This window comes from Sapajus apella, unplaced genomic scaffold (genome assembly GCF_009761245.1).
Source record: "Sapajus apella isolate SASKATOON/1434 unplaced genomic scaffold, GSC_monkey_1.0 scaffold33, whole genome shotgun sequence".
NCBI lineage: Eukaryota > Metazoa > Chordata > Mammalia > Primates > Cebidae > Sapajus > Sapajus apella.
The window spans coordinates 8182336-8201714 of NW_022436973.1; the positions used below are offsets into that span (position 1 = coordinate 8182336).

General features: G+C 45.3%; 1 protein-coding gene across 1 annotated transcript in view; it reads left to right on the forward strand.

Annotated features, from left to right (window-relative positions):
• Positions 1-670: 670 nt before the first annotated feature.
• The window catches only part of EDEM2 (ER degradation enhancing alpha-mannosidase like protein 2), a 31150-nt gene continuing 12441 nt past the window's right edge, over positions 671-19379 (forward strand). The window contains exons 1-7 of the mRNA XM_032295151.1: positions 671-878; positions 1108-1218; positions 3467-3506; positions 5666-5771; positions 9879-10004; positions 13478-13689; positions 16198-16339. Coding sequence (XP_032151042.1) covers positions 772-878; positions 1108-1218; positions 3467-3506; positions 5666-5771; positions 9879-10004; positions 13478-13689; positions 16198-16339 — 844 coding nt within the window. The 5' untranslated portion in view covers positions 671-771. The remainder of the gene's footprint in view (positions 879-1107; positions 1219-3466; positions 3507-5665; positions 5772-9878; positions 10005-13477; positions 13690-16197; positions 16340-19379) is intronic.

Consider the following 19379-nt stretch of genomic DNA (forward strand, 5'->3'; position numbering starts at 1 on the left):
GGAAACAAATACAATGCACCTGTGTTATCTGGGTCTCAGCTTACTGTCATCTCCTTTCCCTTCCATCTGGAAGCCCCAGGGTATTCATTCGTACCTACTACATTCTACAGGGCCAGCAGGGGTAAGCTTCTGGTTTGAGATAGAGACTGAAGGGACCATGATTGTGTAACCACATCCCAAAGTGGGAGGAGAGAAATGTCATAAATTCCTAGAACTGAAGGGATTTTAGGAAACCTCAAGAGTGACAGCATCAGAAAATGCAAGAGGTGTGTGTGTGTGTGTGTAAGTTTTGGACAAATAAATGTAAATTGTTTCCTATACAATCAACAAGTAACTGGTTTGGGAAACTCAATATCCCTAATAATGGTAAAGGCTGAACATTTTTCATGCTTACCCTGCTTCATGCTTAATAAAGTTGCTGAAAAAAAAATGAGAGAATGCATTTTAAATGCTCCGTACAGTACTAGTACAGAATAAATGCTCAATACATGCTAGCTGTTATTGAAACATTAAATAATAACAGTAGTAACAACAGCCGCTATCTTTAAGACACGTTGATCAGTGTTTCCTAAACCGCATATCCCAAGATGCTCTTCGGCCGGGTTTCGCTGCCCATTGCATTCCGGGGTTTGTAGTCCGGAAGTGAGAGGCTGATTTCTCAGCGCGCAGGCGCGGTGGGGCGGATCCCCGGAAGAACCCGCAGCAGCTCCCAGAATGAGCTGGTGGCAGTGGCTGCTGCTGCGGTGGCGGCGCTGAAAGGACACGAGCTCTATGCCTTTCCGGCTGCTCATCCCGCTCGGCCTCCTGTGCGCGCTACCGCCTCTGCACCATGGTGCGCCAGGTCCCGACGGCACCGCGCCAGATCCCGCCCACTACAGGTGAAGGAGGCCAGGTTCCCGCCCTTCCGTAGTTGGGGAATGGGAAGCGCGGACCGGGTCCCTTCTCTTTCCGTCCATCCCAAGACCCTTATCCGGACTTGCTCAGACCCCGCCGCTAGGTTCCCGGCATAAATCAGCCAGTGATTCCCACTTTCCGCCCTGTATCTTATTCTTTCCCCGCTTGTTTTTGTGTATTGGCCCCATGCCTGATTTCTCGTCCCTCGCCCAGGGAGCGAGTCAAGGCCATGTTCTACCACGCCTACGACAGCTACCTGGAGAATGCCTTCCCCTTCGATGAGCTTCGACCTCTCACCTGTGACGGGCACGACACCTGGGGCAGGTAGTGCGAGCGGAGGGGCAGGGGTTGGCCAGGGTCTGACTCTCTGGGCCTAGGCGGGCGGGTCAGCTGGGGCTGGTGGCTTCATGGTCTCCTCACTGGCACCGGAAAGCTCCCAGCTGAGCTGGAGCCGCGCTCGCCGCAGTTCTTGCTATCACCTCCAGAATTCACTTAGCCTCTCGCAGTGAAAAAAAAGTACTGGATTAGCGGGGTGGGCTGGATCGCTGGGTACAGCCCCAGCAGTAACAGGCATCAGCTGTGGGGAATTTCTGGAGTAATAAGATACCGTGGAAGGGCACCGAGAATTAGAAAACCCAATCCTTTCATTGTGTAGGTGTGCAGTCATGTCCAGGAAGGCCTGTGACACTCCCAAAACTTAAGTCCTTGTAGTTGATATTTCCTGTGTCTGAAATACACTCTCCCCATTATCCTGTCGTCACCGGCTGCTGCTTGTCATTCAAATCTCAGCTCAGTAGTCACCTCCTCAGCATTCACTTCCCTAACCACCCACGACCCCCTTTTAAGTCACTCACACAAGTTACCTGTTGTATTTTCTTTGTAGCACTTCTCACTCTCTGATACTATCATTTTCACTTATCGACTGCTTTGTCTTTCTCCTTTCCACTGGAATAAAAATCTGTGAGAGCTATGATTCACTGTCTTGTTCCTTGCTGAGTGAAGAATCTTTGCTGTAGCTGAAGCTGGCATTGATTGAACACTATGCTAAACATTTTACTGTGTCATTTCCTTTAATTATCTTAGTACCCCTAGGAGTTAGGTGCCATTATTCCTGTTTTACACACGAGTGTGCTAAGGACGGGAGAAATTAAGGAAACTTGAAACTTGCGCTGGTTTTTATTTTTTTTAAGTTGAAACAAAGTAAATACAAATGACAAATTTAAGTGGTAAAAAATTATATACAGTAAATATCTCCCATACCTTAGAATTCCAACTGTTAACTTTCCTTTGGCTCTCTCCAGAAATATTCTTGGTTTATACCATTATACATATAAATGTGTATATGTGTATCTTTTTAAAATGAACTTCTTAAAGGCATAATTTACATATAATAAAGTACCCCTTTTTTATTTTTATTTTTTGAGCCAGAATTTTGTTCTTGTTACCTAGGCTGGAGTGCAGTGGTGTGATCTTGGCTCACTGCAACCTCTGCCTCCCAGGTTCAAGCAATTCTCCTCCCTCAGCCTCCCAAGTAGCTGGTATTACAGGTGACCGCCACCATACCCGGGTAATTATTTGTAGACACCGGGTTTTGCCATGTTGGCCACAACTCCAGACCTCAGGTGATCCACCTGCCTCGGCCTCCCAAAGTGCTGGGGATTACAGGCGGGAGCCATTGTGCCTAGCCTACACTCATTTTAAGTGCAAAGTAACCACCATTACAGTCAAGATAGGGAACACTTGTTACCTTAAAAAGTTCCCTGTAGCCCTTTATAGTTCATCCCTGCACCACTGACCCTAACCATTGCTCATCTACTTTCTATCAGTATGTCTCTTTTTGAAACATAGATGAAAATATTCTAAACCACCTTGTCTTTTTCATTAAAAACAATTTGATGGCGCGTGCCTGTAATCCCAGCTACTCGGGAGGCTGAGACAGGAGAATTGCCTGAACCCAGGAGACGGAGGTTGCGGTGAGCCGAGATCGCGCCATTGCACTCCAGCCTGGGTAACAAGAGCGAAACTCCATCTCAAAAAAAAAAGAAAAAAAAAAAAGAAAAACAATTTGAATATCTGTCCATCAGCACATAGAAATCGTGATAACAATCTTTTTGATAACTTCATAGTTTTGCATGGTTTATAACACAGTTTAATCACCCATTAATGGGTGGACATTTGGGTTCTTTTCAGCTTTTTGCTGTTGTAAACAATACTGCCATGAACACTCTCAAACAGCTGTTCGCTGTGGGGTAAATTCCTAGATGTGAAAATTGGTGAAAAGCCTGTGCTTTAAGCTGTAATCGCATACTGCCTCCCAATGGTAAAGAAGAATGCCAGAATATAGGTGACGTATTTAATTACAGTTGAACTACATCAGCCCATCCTCCCAGGTGCATTGAGTGGGTCAGAGTGTGATTTTCACTATGGCTTCTCTGTTGTGACTGTAAGTGGGACAGGCAGAGGCATTTCTTTGCCTCATTTAGTTTTAGGGGGATCAGATCTAGGGCAGCCATAATATCTGGTATTTGATTTTTTTTTTTACTAAGCAGCTGGGATTTCTGTCCTTTTGCAGTTTTTCTCTGACTCTAATTGATGCACTGGACACCTTGCTGGTAAGTATCTTGTCTGTTTCTTTTCCTTCCTCTCCTAGGCCTTTTATTTGCATCTCATGATTCTGAACCATCAGGCTGTGGTTGCCTAGCTAGATAGAGAAAAAGGAACTGGCAACTTATGCAGGTTCATATATTTAGCAAACATTTATAGAGAACGTGTTATGTACAGAGAATTGTGATAGGCTTGTATAGTTCTGTGGGGGATACAGACTTTGACATCCTCCTGTTTTCAAAGGCTTACATCCTAGGGGCCATGTTTAATGATACTAAAATGATATCAGGCTGAGGACGGTGGCTCATACCTGTAATCCCAGCACTTTGGAAGGCCGAGGCAGGTGGATCACCTGAGGTCAGGAGTTTGAGACCAGCCTGGCCAATATGGTGAAACCCTGTCTCTACTAAAATATAAAAAATTAGCTGGGAATAGTGGCACATGTCTGTTATCCCAGCTACTGGGGAGGCTGAGGCAGGAGAAGTGCTTGAACCTGGGAGGCGGAGGTTGCAGTGAACGGAGATCACACCATTGCACTCTATCCAGCCTGGGCAACAAGAGTAAAACTCCATCTCAAAAAAATTAAATTAAAATAAGAATAATAAAACGATATCAGTGACTATTTAATGTGTTTGTGTAGAGCTTAGTACAGACATGTATTATCTTAATTCTTCCAACAACTTCTTGAGGTAAGTACCTTTACTCCTTCTTATGGCTAAGAAATCTGATACTTATGGCTGGGCCCCGTGGCTCATGCCTGTAATCTCAGCACTTGGGGAGGCCTAGGCAGGTGGATCACTTGAGCACAGGAGTTCAAGACCAGCCTGCGCAATATGGTGAAGCCCCATCTTTACCAAAAATACAAAAAATTAGGCATGGTAGTACACATGTATTTGGGAGGCTGAGGTGGGAGAATTGCTTCAGCCAGGGTGGCAGAGATTGCAGTGAGCCTAGATTGCGCCACTGCACTCCAGTCTGGGTGACAGAGTAAAACCCTGTCTCAAAAAATACAAAATAAAAAAATAAAAAACTCCTGATACTTAGAAAGGTAAAAAGGGCCAGGCGTGGTGGCTCATGCCTGTAATCCCAACATTTTAGAAGGCCCACATTGCTTGATCCCCGGAGTTTGAAGCTGTGGTAAGTTGCGATCACACCACTGCACTCCAGCCTGGGCAACAGAGCAAGACCCTGTCTCAAAAGAAAAAAAGACTTGGCCTGGTACAGGTCAAGTACCCACTCTACAGCTAAGGGATGGGATCAGCCTCTCCCAAACCACAGGAGTGACTACTGGGGAAGAGTGATTCCTGGAGGGTAAATTGGGATGTTATTATCAAAAGAAGAGAGATTGAGATTGCATTTGGCTCATAGTTTAAATAAAGAGGGTTTATTTTCTCAAGTAAAAGCGTAGAGGTAATTTCTATCATTGGGTCAGCTACTCAGCTGTGTCATCAGAGATCAGGCTCTCTGTAGCTTTCCATTCTAGTATCCTTAGTGTTTTGGCTTTTATTCTCATGCTTAGTACTTCATGGTCTCACATAGCTGCCATAGCTTCAGAAATTGAGTCTAAGTTCAAGGCAGAAAGACAGAGACTAAAAGCCATGTTAGCTGTGTTTGTTCCTTGGTATTAAGAAAACAGAAGCCTTCCCAGAAGTGCCCCCAGTAGACTTCTCAAGGGTCAAAAATTGGCTGGGTAACACAATCAACTCTAGTAGCAAAGGAGGCTGAGAATGCATCTGGATTTCCAACCTCTGGTAAGAGGCCATGAGGTAAAGAGAGTAGGAATGAATTAGTCTTGGGCCAGCCTACCTGTCATGTTTTCCACAAGGCTGAACATGACAAGACAGGGTTAAAAACAGCTGATACCTACTGCAAATGTCGAACTAAGACTTCTTTGTGTAGTTTGCATCTTTATATTGCGTCCATTTAAATGACTACATCGGGACTCTTAATTGGGACCTTAGGAATTTACTTAACCAGTCTCTTGATATGGAGTCTCTGGATTATTTCTAGCTCTCAGTGTTTTCTTCTGCTGTCACCAATCCTAGGACAGAAACTGGAGGTCTTAAGTGGAATTAGTGAGGGCCACATCAACATAGGATCCCAGACTCTGAATCTGCCTCTGCACATGCAAGAGAGCCTCATTGTCAGGTCTCTTTTTTATTTCCAGATTTTGGGGAATGTCTCAGAATTCCAAAGAGTGATTGAAGTGCTCCAGGACAACGTGGACTTTGATATTGATGTGAACGCTTCTGTGTTTGAAACCAACATTCGAGGTGAGGGCTGCTCTCTAGGGACTTAAAAAAAAAAAAAAAAAGAGCGAGTGTGAAGTTGCTTCTGTAAACCAAGAAGTGGTAAATAGGATTTTAAGGACTGACCATACCAGGACCCTTGGCCAAAACCTCTGATCGACAGAGCTCTTCTTCCCTCCTGGAGGGTGAAGTGGGGGAAGTCTCAGGATTCCCCCATCAGTTTCAGATATGAAAGTGAACAGGAGACTGAAAGACTGGGAAGAAATACACCAGATTACTCACCTCTTTAATGTATATTTGATACTAGGCACATAGCTATGAACAAGAAAGATGTGATCCCTGCCTTCTTGGAACTTACTGTCTGTCCAATCAAATTTTCTGCAATGATGGAATTTTTTTTTTTTTTTTTTTTTGAGTTGGAATCTCTTTCTGTTGCCCAGGCTGGAGTGAAATGGCATGGTCTTGGCTCACTACAATCTCTACCTCCCAGGTTCAAGCGATTCTCCTGCCTCAGCCTCCCAAGTAGCTGGGATTACAGGCATGCGCCACCATGCCCGGCTAATTTTTGTATTTTTAGTGGAGACGGGGTTTCACCATGTTGGCCAGGCTGGTCTCGAACTCCTGACCTCGTGATCCACTTGCCTTGGCCTCCCAAAGTGCTGGGATTATGAGAGCCACCATGCCTGGCTGGAAATGTTTTATATCTGTATTCGTCCAATATGGTACCCACTAACCACATGAGCTCTTGAGCATTTAGAATGTATCTATTACAACTATGGAACTGAATTTTAAATTTCATTTAATTTTAATGATTTTAAATTTAAATAGTCACACATGGTTAGTGATTATTGTATTGGACAGTGCAAGTCTAGGGCATTAATCTTCTAAACTTGGCTGCCCATAGGAACCACTTGCGACCTTTTAAAAAATTGAGATGTTGAGGGTTCCACCCTAAACCTAATGAATTGGAATCTCTGGATTGAGTCCTAGAATCAGTATTTTTAGCAGACTTCCAATCATTCTTGTGAAGCTGCCACAGCCCTTATTTGCACTGAACCTCTAGACCACTGGCTTAACAGCTGTCACCTCTGGATGGCAGGGTTCTATTTTTCCCCATTATTTTGTATGTTTTCTGCAATGAAATTTATATTCCAGATATATGATCCATAAAAGTTTAAAAAAGAGAACAGAGGGACAATATGGTCTAAAATCCTGGTTTAGGAATCCGGCATGAGTTTTAGGCTGTGCTTGTTGCTGTGTCTCCCAGCTTCTGAGCTCAGTTTGTCATCTGTGAATGTAGGTCATTCTTGTACCTTCATTTCTGATATGAATATAATTGATTCCAGCTTTCTTTTGGTTGACATTTTCCCATGTATCTTTTTCTATCCTTTCCATCTGTCTGTAGTTTTATGATCAGATACATCTTTTGTAAATAGTGTATATTTTGTTTTTCTGTTCTGACAGTCTTTAACTGAAACATTTAATCCATGGACATTTACTGTAATTACTGATGTATTTGCGCTCATTTCTACAATATGTGCTCTCTGTGCCATCTTTTTTTTTTTTTTTTTTTTTTGAGATGGAGTCTCACTCTGTGGCCCAGGCTGGAGTGTAGTACCACAATCTCACTGCACCTGCAGAGAGGTTGCTTACTGCAGCCTCTGCCTCCTGGATTCAAGTGATTCTTCTGCCTCAGCCTCCTGTGTAGCTGGGATTATAGGTGCTTGCCTGGCTAATTTTTATATTTTTAGCAGAGGTGGGGTTTTACCATGTTGGCCAGGCTAGTCTCCAACTCCTGACCTCAGGTGATCTGCCCACCTTGGCCTCCCAAAGTGCTGGGATTATAGGCGTGAGCCACCACACCCAGCCTTTTGCCATCTTCTTTATGTTCCTTTTTTCTGTCTTTTTTCATGCCTTCTTTAGACTGTTTTCCCCGCCATTCCATTTTCCTCTTACTAATATGGAAGTTCTGCACAATATCTAGCTTTTTACATAGTTTTCTGAGCAAATTTAACAAACATAACTTATCAAAGTCTAAATTTAATGAAAATCTTTGTTCTCCTTCTGAATAAAACAAAACCTGGCTCTTAGAGAACATCCTGACCTATATGCTCTAGTTCTATATTTTAATTATTTGTTTTAAACCCTCTATACATTATACTTATTGTTCTGTACTGTTGAAGTTTTGCATTTACACATATATTTACCACTTTTTGTTTGTTTGTTTGTTTTGAAATCAAGTCTCACTCTGTCATCCAGGCTGGAGTGCAGTGGCACGATCTCGGCTTACTGCAACCTCTACCTCCTAGGTTCGAGCGATTCTCCTGCCTCCTGAGTAGTTGGGATTACAGATGTGCACCACCACACTAGGCTAGTTTTTGTATTTTTAGTAGAGATAGAGTTTCACCATGTTGACCAGGCTGGTCTCAAACTCCTGACCTTGAGTGATCCACCTTCCCAAAGTGCTGGAATTACAGACGTGAGCCACTGTGCCCAGCCTATTTACCACTTTTTTGACTATCTTTTCTTTTCATGACTCAGACCTTCTCTCTAAAGTATTTCCTTTAGAATGTCCTGTAATGCAGGTGTGTGCTTGGCAAACATTCCCAGGTTTTGTTTATATGAAAATGTCTTTATTCCACCGCCTTTGTTTGACCTTTGGGTGATATTTTTGCTGGGTGTATGGTTCTAGGTTGATGGTTACTTTCTTACTATGTTGAAAAATTTTTCCATTTTCTTCTGATTTCATTATCGTTAAGAAGTAATCTGTCAGTTGTTGTTTTCTTTATAGATACCTTGTTTTGGTTTTCACTTTGGCTGTCTCCTTTTAAAAACTTTTTATTATGGAAAACTTCAAACAGACATAAAAGCAGAGAAAATAGTATAATGGACTAGATGTGCCCTTCATCCAGCTTTAATTACTATTTACACAGATTCTGGCTGCATTCGAGATCTTTTTTCCCTTTGTTGTTCTGCAGTTTTACTATAATATACATAAATGTAGATTTGATTTCATTTCCTTCCTTCCTTTCTTCCCTCCCTCACTTCCTCCCTCCCTCCCCTTCCTTCCCTCCCTCCTTTCCTTTCTTCTTTTCTTTTCATTGCCCAGGCTGGAGTGCAGTTGTGTGATCTCAGCTCACTGCAACCTCTCCCTCCCAGGTTCAAGTGATTCTCCTGCCTCAGACTCACAGGTAGCTGGGATTACAGGTGTGCACCACCACACCCAGCTAAGTTTTTGTATTTTTTGTAGAGACAGGGTTTTGCCATGTTGACCAGGCTGGTTCTAAACTCCTGGACTCAAGTGATCCACCCACCTCAGCCTCCCAAAGTGCGGGGATTACAGGCATGAACCACCATGCCTGGCCCACATAGGGACCTTTCATCAGACTCCCATTTGGGGCAGGTCTGACCTTTGTCTCCTATTCCCCCTCTGCAGGAAGGAGGGGAATTTTGAAGCTTAGGGTCACCAGTTGTTTTCAGTGAAAGGGCCACTCAGGATATCTATTTAGCTATATTTCCAAGTATAGAACCTTCATGTCTTTTTAAAAGTTCTAAATATTGCATAATAAGTTGAAATAGATAAATGAACCAAATACAGGTAATAACCACCATTGCCCCTTTCCCCTAGGTACGACAGGTGATTGGGAGACAGACAGAGTGACAAATGGAATGAGTATGGGCTTTGGAATCAAAGATATCCAGCCCTACCACCTACTAGATGGGAGGCCTGGGGCAAGTCACTTTTTCTCATGGAACCTCAGTATCTTCATCTGACCAGGGAGTTGTAGTACTTAGTTAGTGCTTGGTACACAATAGGGACTTAAAAGAAATAGCCACTGTTCTTGTGATGCACCAAGAGAAAAAAAAAACCCATAAACTTAACACTGTATAAATGTGTGGGATGAAGGGGCTCTTTTTTCACTAGGTGGCTCTAGCTTCTTCCCAGTGAGCCACCCCAATAGAGGGAAGTTTTTTTGTTTTTGTTTTTACCCATGAAATAGCCTCAGAAGGTCCTGAGAACTTGTGCCCCCCCCCGCAACAGAGTGTTTAGTTTTAACTCACATGGGGAAAGCTTCTTGGTCCGTTGATCTTTCCCTTTGGACTGTGACATGCTTTCTGTGCCATCTGTAGTGGTAGGAGGACTCCTGTCTGCTCATCTGCTCTCCAAGAAGGCTGGGGTGGAAGTGGAAGCTGGATGGCCCTGTTCCGGACCTCTCCTGAGAATGGCTGAAGAGGCAGCCCGAAAGCTCCTCCCAGGTAAGACCCACAGAGATGGGAGAGAGATGAAGTCCAGTAGGCCCTGCTTCCCTTGCTGAAGATGAGAGTGCCAGTACTGAATTAATTCCTGGTGTTTCTCACCACGTGTATTTGGTATTTCTATCCCCAGGCACCCACCATGGAAATCAGGAGCATCCTGGGCATTTCAGGGCCTGCTGGCGCGCTGACCCGGGATGGATGACTTGACCTTATTATTGTTTGCAGGGGATGGTTGAAGGTGGCCAGCCTGGTGGGTGGAAGGCCATTGTCCTTATTTTGAATGAGCCCATTTGTCCCCTCCCAAGTCTACAGTTATTCCACCTACTGCTGGAATAACAGCGGCCCAGGGAAGGGTGTTGGTGTGAGCATCAGCAGCCCTGGATTTTTTTTTTTTTTTTGAGACGGAGTTTTGCTCTTGTTTCCCAGGCTGGAGTGCAATGACACAATCTTGGCTTACTGCAACCTCCACCTCACAGGTTGAAGGGATTCTCCTGCCTCATCCTCCTGAGTAGCTGGGATTACAGGCGTGAGCCACCACACCTGGCTAATTTTGTATTTTTAGTAGAGATGGGGTTTCTCTGTGTTGGTCAGGCTAATCTCGAACTTCTGATCTCAGGTGATCTGCCCGCTTTAGCCTCCCAAAGTGCTAGGATTACAGGTGTGAGCCACCACGCCTGGCCCTGGATTTTAGACTCAGCTCTGCCAGCCAACATCTTGACCAAGCCACTCTTTCTCTTCACAGTTTGTTTGTGATAGAGTCTTGCTCTGTCCCCCAGGCTGGAGTTCAGTGGCCCAATCTCAGCTCACTGCAACCTCTGCCTCCCAGGTTCAAACGATTCTTCTGCCTCAGCCTCCCTAGTAGCTGGCGGCGCCCGCCACCATGCTTGGCTAATTTATGTATTTTTAATAGAGACAAAGTTTCACCATGTTGGCCAGGCTGGTCTCAAACTCCTAACCTCAAGTGATTTACCACCTTGGCTTTCCAAAGTGCTGGAATTACAGGCATGAGCCACTGTTCCCAGCCTCTCTCCACAGTTTAGTTTCTCCATCTATTGAATGAGAATCATAATTTCCGTCTCCTTACTACATTGGGTTTGGGAAGGCTAAAATGAGGTCAGAAAGGAGAAACTGTTCAGAGAACCTCCAGCACTTTTAAAACGAGAGGGATTTGTTTTGTGGCTAAGCCGTGTCCAGGGCTGCAGGCCAAGCCTTCATGTTTTTGTCTAGTTGGGCAGTAACACCAGGCTCGGTAGCATCAACTGGACACTCTGTTCCCTTCAGGGTGTGGTGGAGGCTCTGAGGACTGTTCACACCCAGACACGTCACCCCGTGCTTCGCACCAGCCTCTTGGCCATCTCATTTTTTTATTACTTTTTTTTTTTTTGAGGCAGGGTCTCGCTCTGTCGCCCAGGCTAGAGTGCGGTGGTATGATCATGGCTCACTGCAGCCTCGAACCTCTGGGCTCAGTTGATTCTCCCACCTCAGCCTCCTGAGTAGCTGGGATTACAGGCACATGCCACCACACATGGCTACCTTTTTTTTGGAGAGATGGGGTTCCACCATGTTGCCCAGGCTGGTCTTGAACTCCCGGGATCAAGTGATCTACCTGCCTCGGCCCCCCAAAGTGTTGGGATTACAGGTGCGAGCCCCCACACCCGGCCCCTTTATCCCTCTCACACAGCACTTTGCCTCTGCTTTTGGGGAGAGCTGAAGATAGAGCTGGGTTGAGGTCTCACTCGTGGCTCATGGCTTGAGCATCTTCTTGCAGACATTGTGTCCTGTGTGATTCATCCCTGGAGGAAACCCTGGAAACTCTGCCTAGCTGCTCCTCCTTTATTATTTACTTATTTTTGGTCATTGGTCATTTCATTAAAAAAGGTCAAGAAACAGGACTTTGTCACTCCCCTTCTTTTTAATACAGCCTGACTTTCCTGAAATATTACTTAGGGCCCTTTCTGGTTGCGACTCACTCTCCCATTGGTGCCTCCCAGATGGCAGGTTTCTTATCTGTGGCAGACAGAGTTGCTAGACCCTGTGGTTCTTGGAAGTGTCGACACTTTTGTTCGCAGTTTGGTGACGCACAGGCTGCTCTAGAGTTATTTGACTTTAGCCTCAGAGAGGAAATCTCTGTCTCTGACTGGTTGTCCAGTTCTCGTCTTGAATCAGAAGGCACTCGGGTGGGGAGGGGAAAGAACTGGACTGGGGCTAGGAGTGGGCATGGGGCAGGTGTTCCCATCCCAGCTCTTTTTGACTCTATGTGGCCTTTGGCTGAATCACCTCTTTTTTTTTTTTTTTTTTTTTCCTGAGATGGGGTCTCCCTCTGTCACCAAGGCTGAAGTGCAGTGGCTTGGTCTTGGCTCACTGCAACCTCTGTTTCCCAGATTCCAGGGATTCTCCTGCCTCAATCTCCTGAGCAGCCAGGATCACAGGCATGCGCCGCCACGCCCACCCAATTTTTGTATTGTTAGTAGAGACAGGATTTCACCATGTTGGCCAGGATGGTCTTGATCTCCTGACCTCTTGAGCTGCCCGCCTTGGCCTCCCAAAGTGCTGGGATTACAGGCATGAGCCACTGCACCCGGCTGACTGAATCACTTCTTTACAGGGATGGTTTTCCCTACCTGTAAATTGATGGTCATACTATATCAGTGGCCTAGTGGTTGATATCCTGTTTTGCTTCCTTTTAAAAATAATTTAGCCCCTATACTCTTTATTTAAAGCAGGGATCTTTATTTAAAGTCTATGAATGGCTTTGTTTATTATTATTATTACTTGGAGACAGGGTCTTACTCTGTCACCCAGGCTGGAGTGCAGGGTGCAATCTCAGCTCACTGCAGCCCCCGCCTCCTGGGTCCAAACGATTCTCCTGCCTCAGTCTCCCAAATAGCCAGAATTACAGGTGTGCCCCACCAGGCCAGTCTAATTTTTGTATATTTAGTAGAAACAGGGTTTTACCATGTTGGCCAGGCTGGTCTTGAACTCCTGGCCTCAAGTGATCCACCTGCTTGACCTCCCAAAATGCTGGGATTATAGGCATGAGTCAAAAGTCTATGAATGGCTTTGAACAGGGCTTACTCTTGTCTTTGTGCCACAGCCCCGCCACTTGCTGTGGCCTCAACCTTGCCTGCATCACAATAACTTACCTGCTGGGGCTTGGAAGGCGTATTGTAAAATAAATGAAAGTAGCTAAAGCACTCTAGCTAAAGTGAGTGTGCGTGGACTGCAGCCTGCTCCATGCCCTTCATCACAGGCAGGAACCCAGGGGTTGTGCAGAGCAGTATTTGACAGCATCTGGGCTGGGTGGCTGCTCAGGGCCCTCCAGTTATAACATTTATTCTTCTCTGGTTCAGACCTGAGCGGGACACCCAGGAATAAGAGGGAAGTGCTGGCTAAGGTCTCAGGCTTTGGGCGTATATCAAAACTGTCCCTATCCCCCTGCTTCTGTCTGGGATCATCATTTTACAATTGTTCAGCCTTTCAGACCCCCACTGGCATGCCATATGGAACTGTGAACTTACTTCATGGTGTGAACCCAGGAGAGACCCCTGTCACCTGTACGGCAGGGATTGGGACCTTCATTGTTGAATTTGCCACCCTGAGCAGCCTCACTGGTGACCCTGTATTCGAAGATGTGGCCAGAGTGGCCTTGATGCGCCTCTGGGAGAGCCGGTCAGATATCGGGCTGGTAGGTTCGCAGCTGCCCTTCCTGTTTGAGTCAAGTTTGCCACCTTGGCCTCTGCTTATGAGGCCCCAGGCTCTGAGCAATAAGTTGCAATCAAGCCAAGGAAAACTCAGGGTGACCTTGGGAGTGGCCCAGGGATTGGGCTCAGGACACCAAAAATAGACCAGGCCTCCAATTCAAGTTTGGTTTAGAGTGGGAAAGAGAGTGGTAAAGCTCATTTCTCTGGTAAGGAGCGGGGGGCTGCATTAAGCTATGACCACTTGAGATCCTCATTTCTAGGAAGAGGGTTATGCTTCATGCCCCTGACTCACTTAGTGACTTTAGATCATTAGCTTGTCGGGCCTTCATTTTTAGTATCTATCTGTATTTGTAAAACTGTGTTTCTTAGGACACCATTTCTGAGAGATACTGAATGGCTATTGCATGAAAAAATAAGTCCTGGCCAATTAAGTTAGAGGAATGTTACATATAATATCCCTCCCCTTTTTTGGAGCATCAGAATGCACATGAACAGAATTAAAGTCCTCTAGTGAAGAAATCTATTCAACTTTGCTTAACATTTCCCAAACTTATTTAACACCAGAGCCTCCCTTTATCTTCCAGTACCATTAACCCATGAACACACTTTGGACCAGATGATCTCTAAGGTCAGTTTCAGCTTCTAAATGGGATAATCCAATGAGATTAACAGTAATTGAGCCAGAGCCATCCAGTACATAACAATGGATTTACTCAGAACTGGATTCAAGCCCGGGCCTTGCTACATCGAAAGTGTGTAGCAAGTCACTGAGCAAGTCACTCAACTTCTCTGGTCCTCCGCTACTTCAGTAACGTTAATGTGTTAATACCAGTTTTACTGAGTCACTGACTTTGGAAGACTGCATTCAGGTCTAGGCACATTTTATGCGGAGTCTGGTGCTAATTCAGCTTGAAAAGTGAAGCTTGTGTGAGGACCCCTTGAAAATTCCTTAAGCAAGTGCCCAACCCCCTGGAGGAGACCTGTAATAAATCTCTTAGTAAGTCTAACTCAGGCAGGTTTTGCTCCAGCAGTGGGACTGTAGTGGACTCTGTTGGTGCTGTGCCCATATCCTCTCAACTCTTACCATTTCCGTGCACACTGGCCAGTCTTCCAGCTGCCATCACCTGGGCCTCTTTGCCTGTGGGTCTCCTCTGGTGCCTGGAGCCACTCTGATTGTCAGCCAAAGACAGAGGGGCTCCAGGCATGAGAGGAGACCCACAAGCAAAGAGGCCCAGATTTAATGCTACCCATGGGTAACTCTCAAGCCAGTAACTGATAGCGTTGGGAGTTGGTGATAAACATTCCCGCTCCCTGCCCCTTGGGTGGGGTCACTCCAAGGCTCGAGCTCTACACTGAATTCCTGAGCTCCCCAGCAGGTTTGAACTCCAGTTCCCACGGTGGAAACCTGCCTCTTGGCATACCTCTTCAATGCTGCCTCCCTTGCCCTGCCTCCCTTTCCCTCTCCTCTACTGGTGTTTACAGGGACTCACCTTTCAAATCAACTACTTTCTGTCTTCCTTGCTGAGGGTATGCTCCTGGGGAACCTAAACTCACACAGGACAGTTAGCTATTTCTTTGAGTACCAGCTGAAGTTACTAGCTTCCCTGAGGGTCTAAGCTATGTGAAAAATACATATCTTTATTTATTATTATTTTTTTTTGAGGCAGAGTCTTGCTCTGTTGCCCTTCACCTCCTGGGTTCAAGTGATTCTCTGCCTCCTGAGTAGCTGGGACTATAGGCGCACACCACCATGCCTGGCTAATTTTTGTGTTTTTAGTAGAGACAGGGTTCTTGAGGTCACTTGAGGTCATGTTGGCCAAGCTGGTCTTGAACTCCTGACCTCAAGTGATCCACCTGCCTCAGCCTCCCAAAGTGCTGGGATTACAGTTGTGACCCAAGGTGCTTGGCCAGCATTGGCAATTTTTGATAGTCTCTACAGAGAGTGAACAATTAAAAAAAGGTCAAAGGATACAAGAAAAGGTACTCAGTGACGTTGGTGAAGTCCCCTTGTGTCCCTGTCTCCAGCTATTCAGTTTCTCTCCTTAGAACCACTCTGTCTTCTTGGTGGATGTTCCTCTTGAGTTAATTTATGGGAATACGTAAGCATGTCTGTGTCTTCAGATACAGGAATCACATGCTTAGTGCTGAGAAATCAGAGACAGATTGTGGGAACAGCAAATTCTCATCTTCCATCTCACACTCACTCCAGACAGGGCATAAACACTCCAAATCATTTTTCTTTTTCATTTTTTGCTCAGTGTGTATAATTAAGTCCTGATAAATGTGCATGAGATGCATCTGTACTATACAGATGTACAGAAAGGCTGGCCATGATCCAGCCTTGCCCTTCCTTCTCATGGTCTGTGTGTCTCCCAAGAAGCACTGGGGTGCCTGCCTTGCATCTCCCTGCGCAGTCAGGGTTGGGGGTGAGTAGATCCTTTTTTGGCCATCTGCTTCTCCCTTGAGACCATGTGTCTTTCTTGCTCCCTCAGGTCGGCAACCACATTGATGTGCTCACTGGCAAGTGGGTGGCCCAGGACGCGGGCATCGGGGCTGGTGTGGACTCCTACTTTGAGTACTTGGTGAAAGGAGCCATCCTGCTTCAGGATGAGAAGCTCATGGCCATGTTCCTAGGTAAAAAGGGCAGGGTAAGGGAGCTTTCCCCCTGATTTTTCTTGTTGATGTGTGGTTTGTTTATAAACTTTCTTTCTTTTTTTTTTGGAGACAGAGTCTTGCTCTGTCTCCCAGGCTGGATTGTAGTGGCACAATCTCGGCTCACTGCAACCTCTGCCTCCTGGGTTCAAGCGACACTCTTGCCTCAGCCTCCTGAGTAGCTGGGACTACAGGTGCACACCACCATGCTCAGCTAATTTTTGTGTTTTTAGTAGAAATGGGGTTTCATCATGTTGGCCAGGCTGGTCTCAAACTCTTGACCTCAGGTGATCTGCCCGCCTCGGCCTCCCAAAATGCTGGAATTACAGGTGTGAGCCACTGTGCCCAGCCTGAGTGCCTGCAGAATCAGTTCTGAATACCCAAGGCTGCATTCAGAGCCACTGTGGACTTACGCTGCCCACTTCATGCCCACTACACCACTTTATGCCTTCTTGCAAGATCCAGCTGAAGCATGCGGCATTCTCTGTGTGTGGCCCTGGATTTCTTAACTCCTGGCCATTGCACATGGTGTCTTCTTTGCCTAGAATGTCTTTTTTCCTGTCTTCCTGTGGCCAAATTCTTTTCACCCTTCAAAGCCTAGCTTAAATGTCACCTTGCCTAGAAAGTAGGTTGATCCTTCTTCAGAATTTAGGACCTTCAACATCTTTTTTGTGGTTAGCTCTCATCAATAGTTACAGCTTGGCCAGGTGTGGTGGCTCATGCCTGTAATCCCAGCACTTTGGGAGGCCAAGGCGGGTGAATCACAACATCAGGAGTTCAAGACCAGCCTGGCCAACATGGTGAAACCCCGTCTCTACTAAAAATACAAAAAAATTAGCTGGGCATGGTGGTGTGTACCTGTAATCCCAGCTACTCGGGAGGCTGTGTCAGGAGAATCACTTGAATCCAGGAGGTGGAGGTTGCAGTGAGCAGAGATCAAGCCAGTGCACTCCGGCCTGGGTGACAGAGCAAGACTCTGTCTCAAACAAAACAAAACCAAAAAAACAGAGTTACAGCTCTACCAATTGAATGTAGGATCTATGCCTTATTCATCTTATGTTTCCCACAGTGCTTTACATGTAGTAGGTAATAGATTAATGCCTGTTGAATAAATACATCTTACCCTGTAGGCCCTTAGACACTAGCAATATCAAGGAATTGTTGAGCACCTAATTACTATGATTATTATAGCTGCGGTAGTCCCCTGTTATCCCCGGTTTTGATTTCCATGGTCAACTGCAGTCTGAAAATAGGTGAGTACAGTCAGATAAAATATTTTGAGGCTGGGTGCAGTGGCTCACAGCTGTCATCCCCATGCTTTGGTTGGGAGGATTGCTTAAGGCCAGGAGTTTGAGACCAGCCTGGGCAATATAGCAAGACCCCATCTCATTAAAAAAAAAAGATATTTTGAGAAACCAAATTCACATAATTTCTTTTCTGTCTCTTACCAAAAGGACAAATTCACATAACTTCTATACCATGTATTGTTATAATTGTTCTGTTTTATTATTAGTTATTGTTCTTCATCTCTTCCCATGCCTAATTTATAAATTAAATTTTTTCGGCTGGGCACAGTGGCTCATCATGCCTGTAATCCCAGTGCTTTGGTAGGCTGCTGCAAGACAATTGCTTGACCCCCGAAGTTTGAGATCAGCCTGGGCAACATGGTGAGACCTCATCTCTACAAAAAAATTTAAAAATTAGCTGGGCATGGTGGTGCATACCTGTGGTCCCAGCTACTTGGAAGGCTGAGGTGGAGGAGTGCTTAAGCCTGGGAGGTTGAGGGTGTAGTGAGCCATATCATACCACTGCACTTCAGCCTGAGTGTCAGAGTAAGACCCTGTCTCAAAAATAAAAACGTTTTTAAACATTAATGAATTAAACTTTCTCATAGATATGTATGTATAGGAAAACAGTAGTCACGTTGCTCAGTGACAGGGATACTTTCTGAGAATTGCATCATTAGGTGATTTCATCATTGTGCAAATGTCATAGGGTGTACTTAAGCAAACCTAGACGGTATAGCCAACTACATACCTAGGCTGTATGGTGTAGCCTATTGCTACTAGGCTACAAACCTGTACAGCATGTTACTCTACTGAATACTGTAGACAACTGTAATAGAATGGCAAGTATTTATGTATCTAAACATAGAAAAAGTACAGTACAAATACAGCATAAAAGATAAAAAGTGGTCCACCTACCATGAATGAAGTTTACAGGAGAGGAAGTTGCTCTGGGTGAGTCAGTGAGTGGTAAGTAAATGTCAAGGCCTAGGTCATTACACTGCTGTAAACTTTATAAATACTATACATGTAGGCTACACTAAATTTATTTAAAATTTTTCTTTCTCCAGTAATAATTTTTTTTTTTTTTTTTGAAATGGAGTCTCCCTCTGTTGCCCAGGCTGGAGTGCAGTTGTGTAATCTTGGCTTACTGCAACCTCCGCGTCCTAGGTTCAAGCAATTCTCCTGCCTCAGCCTTCTGAGTAACTGGGATTACACACACACACCACCACGCCTGGCTAATTTTTGTATTTTTAGTAGAGATGGGGTTTCACCATGTTGGCCAGGTTTGTCACGAACTCCTGACCTCAGGTGATATCCACCCACCTCTGCCTCCCAAAGTGCTGGGATTACAGGCATGAGCCACCATGCCTGGCCTCCAATAATAGATTAACGTTAGCTTACTGTAACTTTTTTACTTTATAAACTTTAAAAATTTTAAACACTTTTGACTCATTTGTAATAACTCTTAACTTAAAACACATTATGGCCGGGCATGGTGGCTCATGCCTGTAATCTCAGCACTTTGGGAGGCCGAGATGGGCATATCACAAGGTCAGGAGATTGAGACCATCCTGGCCAACATAGTGAAATGCTGTCTCTACTAAAAATTAACTGGGCATGGTGGCACGTGCCTGTAGTCCCAGCTACTCTGGAGGCTGAGGCAGGAGAATTATTTGAACTCAGGAGGTGGAGGTTGCAGTGAGCTGAGATCACGCCGCTGCACTCCAGCCTGG